At 38.3% G+C, this 4919-nt stretch overlaps 1 protein-coding gene across 2 annotated transcripts; it reads right to left on the bottom strand.

The window, feature by feature from the left end:
- Positions 1–426: 426 nt before the first annotated feature.
- LOC111920413 (importin subunit beta-1) lies at positions 427–4919 on the bottom strand. 2 transcript variants are annotated; one of them, XM_042898166.2, is made up of 4 exons: positions 4782–4868; positions 4141–4213; positions 1506–3943; positions 427–1433 (listed from the first exon to the last, which is right to left on the bottom strand). In XM_042898166.2, the coding sequence occupies exons 3-4, from the start codon at positions 3923–3925 to the stop codon at positions 1235–1237; spliced, it is 2619 nt and encodes an 872-aa protein (XP_042754100.2). In that variant the 5' UTR covers positions 3926–3943; positions 4141–4213; positions 4782–4868; the 3' UTR covers positions 427–1234. The 2 variants fall into 2 exon arrangements, with proteins under 2 accessions (XP_042754100.2, XP_023771764.3); XM_023915996.3 differs by lacking the exon at positions 4141–4213 and having other exon boundaries at positions 4782–4919.

Below are 4919 nucleotides of genomic sequence, written 5' to 3' on the forward strand. Positions count from 1 at the left end.
TCGAAATACAATAACCAAAAACATTGAACACAAATATGAATCGCTTTGCTATCTTGCCTTGTACACACATCTAAGGCTGTCTTCATTCCACTCGGATCTCGAAATTTTGATCAATTGTAATATTAACCTTTACAACCTATTAAAAGTGAGAAAGTTTGAAAAAAATTTCATTCTACTTTTTATCATATTATACGCTTTTTCAGAGTACAAATACGAAAAGTTGTTTTTTGGTGAGTTGGCCACAAACAGTGTGAAGTGACTCGCATACTCTTGTAGACGCCACGTTTGTTGTTTTTGTTTGTGCAACACTTTTTCACAGGAAACATGATACATTGCACTCACTATATGAGTCGCCATCAACCTTTTCACACCATAACATTAGGCTTTTTTTTCTTTCTAAAATCTCTAATCAAACCAACAAAAGGGTTGACACTTGAAAAGGTTTATACATGAAAACAAACAAAAAAGCAGTACAAATATTTGATTCCAAATAAAACCCGAACCAAAATTACAAAAAACAATCAATCTCTCTCTCCTTACCAACAGTTTGAAAGAAATCTATTCCCACAACTCTCTTTCATCATCACAAGCAGTGACATTCTGTATAAAATGCCATTTTCTCTCTCTCTCTCTCTACAAATCGGGAACCAAAATAGGATTTACACATGATTTTTAAAGAAGAAAACTATATGCTTGGAGTTTTTAGACCAGAGAAAAAAAACAAACATGATTTCATGAATGCATTGTATTTTCAAATAAATTCAAAAACACCTACCGACGACTGACAAAAACAAAACAAAAAACTAGCTTCCTAAATGTAATGCGGCCAACCCCCTACCTGGCTTTAAATAATGCACATGTGATGTGACCCAGACTCAAAATGAGAAAGATAAAAAAAATATAACGAAATAATAAAAAAAATGTATGATGTGATGCAAATGTAAAAGGTAATATACCCCCCCCCCCCCCCCCGACAGACAACCAAAACCACTGTGTGGACCCCACCCAGACGACACATGACACGGGCTAATTCATTCATTCATGTACTCTTTCTGAGGATTGAATCGAGATACACGATGTGAATTTGAAAAAGAATCAGCCCTTAGCTTGATATTACTATTTCGCCCCTGTCAGCTTGACATGAATGGTGTGTGTGATATGACCCAACCCGACCTGACCCGACCATATGCATGAAAAGCAAAAAATAATATTATGTACTGCCAGGCAGAGGGGCTTAAACGGAAATTGCACGAGAGATTGCGAGCTTGGCCCATTCAGCAGACTCCTTAATCATATGATCATCTGAAGACAAACATTCATTCAGAAAATCTTTGCTTGAAAGAGACTGTTGAATCAATGATCCTGCGTTGCTTCCAAGAGTATCTGCTAAATCTCCAAGAACACCGATTGCTGTTTTCATCACGACTTCATCCCTGATATCATTATTCAAATATAAATAAAAAACAACAAGTCAAAAATAAACACTCAAGAAGTAAAAAACTTACATGTCTTTCTCCATATACATCAGATCAAGAAACTGGAGGATATGAGGAGCATAAGGAATCAGCAGCTGAGTTTTAGGAGAGTTTTTAAAACCCTGAAAAATCCCGGAATACGCCTCCAAAATCCCATTTCTCAAGAGATTTGTGTACTCGATCATCTCATCATCAGCACCTGAAGTGTGTGAAGACAACTCAGCTGCACTCTGGAGCATAGGCATGGCATACATCAAATACTTCTCAAAATTCTCTCCAATCGCAAGCGAAATATCACCAAAACAAGAAAAAATCGGAGGCTTCACGGATCGATGCAACTGGTTGCTTGACAAATCTTTAAGAAGCTGAGTCATAATCCCATCACACCAAGGCAACACCTTTTCCTCCAAAGCCCTGCAAATATCACCCACCACACCTACAGTCACAGCACACACCTGATACTCTTCAAAATTCTGAAGTCCCATTTCCAAATATTTATAAAAATCAGGCATGAATTTTGCAAAATCGGGACCCGTTGCGTATGCCAAAGCTCCAATTGCAAGCATTGCTTCTTCATGAACCGTGGCACTTCGGGAGGCGAAAACCCTAAGAAAAAGATTCATGATTTGATCTGTGTATTGCATGAAGGGGTATCTTGTTGCATCTGATGCTCCGAGTTTTTGAATGATCACCTGCAAACACCCACACAGAAGACCCTGCAACTCATTCTGTTTCTCTCTTTCATCAGAAGAGAGTTTCTGTTCTTCTAAAGTCTGGTGTAGCTCCATCATGATGACAGGGACTAACTGCAACACCATGGGAATTGTTTCATCTGTAGAGCATCTCACAACTTCATTTAATGTTTCATAAGCAGCGGTTCTCAATCTAGACTCGTTAGCATCTTCTCTGTGGGTCACAGTCAAAAGAGACTGAACAATTTCCTGGAAAAATGGAGTCAAGGGAGACGAGGGACCCACATCTTCAAAACCCTGTGCGAGAAAGTACAGGGCCCCACAAGCTTTTTCAGCTACATTTGGAGCATCCTTCATGCTTTGGAGAAGAACAGTAATGATCTGTTGGCAATTTGAGGGAGTAATAATGGGTGTATCCATGGTGGATCCATGAAGAAATTCAAATATTCTTCCGAGTGTCCAGGCTGTGGTGTCTTTTACATGGTTGCTGGGGTCTTTGGTCAAAGCTGTGAGCATGAAGTTTAGAGCAACATTGACTAAAGGAGTCAACTGATTGGGTGAAGGACCTTCTAAGATGGATCCAAAAGCATAAGTAGCTCCTTCCCTTTGTCTCCAATCTGGTTTTGTTATGTTTTCTTCAATGAAAGGCATCACAAGTGGGACAATATCGTTTCCTACTGTTCTTGCAACTAAACCAAGACAGGTTCCTCCTGCCATTGCAAGATTCCAAGCACCTTCATCTTGATCTTGATCTTCTTCTTGCTTCAACAAAGTCTCTAGCAACATGGGCACAAGCGCAGGGAGAGCCTGTTTTATGAAGTAAAAACAAGGAATGTCTGAGTCAGCAGTAGTGAAGTCGCCTCCATATTCTTCCAAAATATCAATCTCTTCATCACAAATTGAACTCCAGAATTCAATTGCTTGTAAAGCCACTGGCTCTTCGTCTTCTTTAACAGCTTTAGCAGTGATGTTGAAGATATCTTGAATGTAAGGAGCTAGTTTCTCATAGTAGCTGGATGAGATGGAAACCAAACACTCAAAAGCTGCTTGGCGAATCTTTACTTCTGGAGATAAAGTTGCTTCACAAACAACTCTCATAATATAATCGCGTTCCATTTCATTGGTGAAATTTGCTTGAGCAAAACCAAGAGCATTGTAAAGTGCTCTAGTTGCAGCAAGTCGTACATCATTACTAGCTTCACTTGCATTCATGCCTTGAACAACAGCTGTGAGGATTTTATTCACATGATCTTGTTCTACAACATCTGGAGAAACTTCTTCACATAAATACCCGAGAGTTTCTAAAGTGGCTTGCTTGACATGAACAGGGACTTGGTGAATGTTGGATAGAAGGGAGCCAATGAGCTCAGGCCATTGTTTTTGTGGAAGCTCTATTCCAGCAACTTTAGCTATAACTTGTGATGCAGTTGATCTTGCCTCATGAACAGGAGAGGTGAGTGTCTGTAATAGGTATGTCTTGATTTGTGATTTAACACCCACATCAAGTGATAACCATCTTTGGATGAGTTCATACTTTCTATGTTGCTCTTTTGCATCTAAAGCATTCTTGAGAATCAAACCAGCTAGTTTACGGCTATCAACAGGCTTCTCATCATGAGCAAGTTCTCCAGAGAGAGATAACAGAAATCCAGGTAGATTTTGCTCCTGAAATTGCTTTAAACTCTCTTCAGCATGCTTCCGAACAGATCCATCAACAGCTTGTGCATTCAACAGAATTTGGGTAACTTCCAATGCCATAAATTTTTCTGGCGAACACTGTTTCACCATAAAAAAAAACAGGGTAAGATTATTTGAAATTAAAAAACGCCAAGAACACGTTACTAAAGCAAGATTAAATCCATGTTTCCAACATTTACAAACAACTGAATTTGAAATGTAGGGAGGTTTTAAAAAATTAGAAAAATAAAAGCCAGAGAAAAAAAAAGTTGCTTTGTTGCTTAAATCGAGCTCACCTATGCTAAAAAATTCAAAAAAAACTGCCCCCAAAACCAGCACTAACAGCCAAACCAGTAGGTTCTCTATAACCTAAATAAGAAACAGAAGTGATAATAGAGCATTCATTAACCAACTGGATGCGTTACTTATCAGCAAACCCTATTTACTTTAATCTGAATACAAATTAATCAAACAATGTAACTTCGTCACGCCATCAAATAAATTCATATTAAAGTGGGAGAGGTAAGGCATAATTATAGCCTTAAAAGAGAAAAACGAGATCATATATAGGTCAACCACAATTAAATAATAAATTTATATCCTATGAAATTGACTGTCAACCATCGGAAAAAGCCTGAAACTTTCTTCTCGAGCCAACCGACCAAAACTTACGATAGTTCAATAGATGACGAAGAATACCGATCTACACGTATAAAAACAAAATCATTGCTACCGCACAGTTTCCAACTACTAACGACTGAAATAAAAACCGATTGCAGAGAAGCGCAGGTCAAATAATGAAATTCTGAACTTAAAAGTGATTATTTGACCAGTGTATAGTCAGATCGGAAATCCAACTTTTATGGACATCAAACCCTAATAAATTGATCAATGAAAGCTAATGAAACGGAATAAAGGGCACAATAACGATAATTACCTGATGATTAACTTATGAACACCTTCCGATCAGCAAACAAAGGCCCAAAAGCGGCGCTTCTGAAACCCTAGACAGAGAGGGAGAGAGAAGACTGGAACTACAAATGCATATCTGTCTATTGAGTTTTGGGAAGTATAT

The sequence above is a fragment of the Lactuca sativa genome, chromosome 9 (genome assembly GCF_002870075.4).
Source record: "Lactuca sativa cultivar Salinas chromosome 9, Lsat_Salinas_v11, whole genome shotgun sequence".
NCBI lineage: Eukaryota > Viridiplantae > Streptophyta > Magnoliopsida > Asterales > Asteraceae > Lactuca > Lactuca sativa.

What these genes read in the sequence shown, in the direction of transcription:
- LOC111920413 (XM_023915996.3), bottom strand. Translation starts at nt 3,925, where the DNA reads ATGGCATTGGAAGTTACCCAAATTCTGTTGAATGCACAAGCTGTTGAT. An exon ending in ATGTATATGGAGAAAGACAT is followed by an intron (nt 1,434 to 1,505) that starts GTAAGTTTTTTA and finishes TAATGATATCAG; the next exon opens with GGATGAAGTCGTGATGAAAA.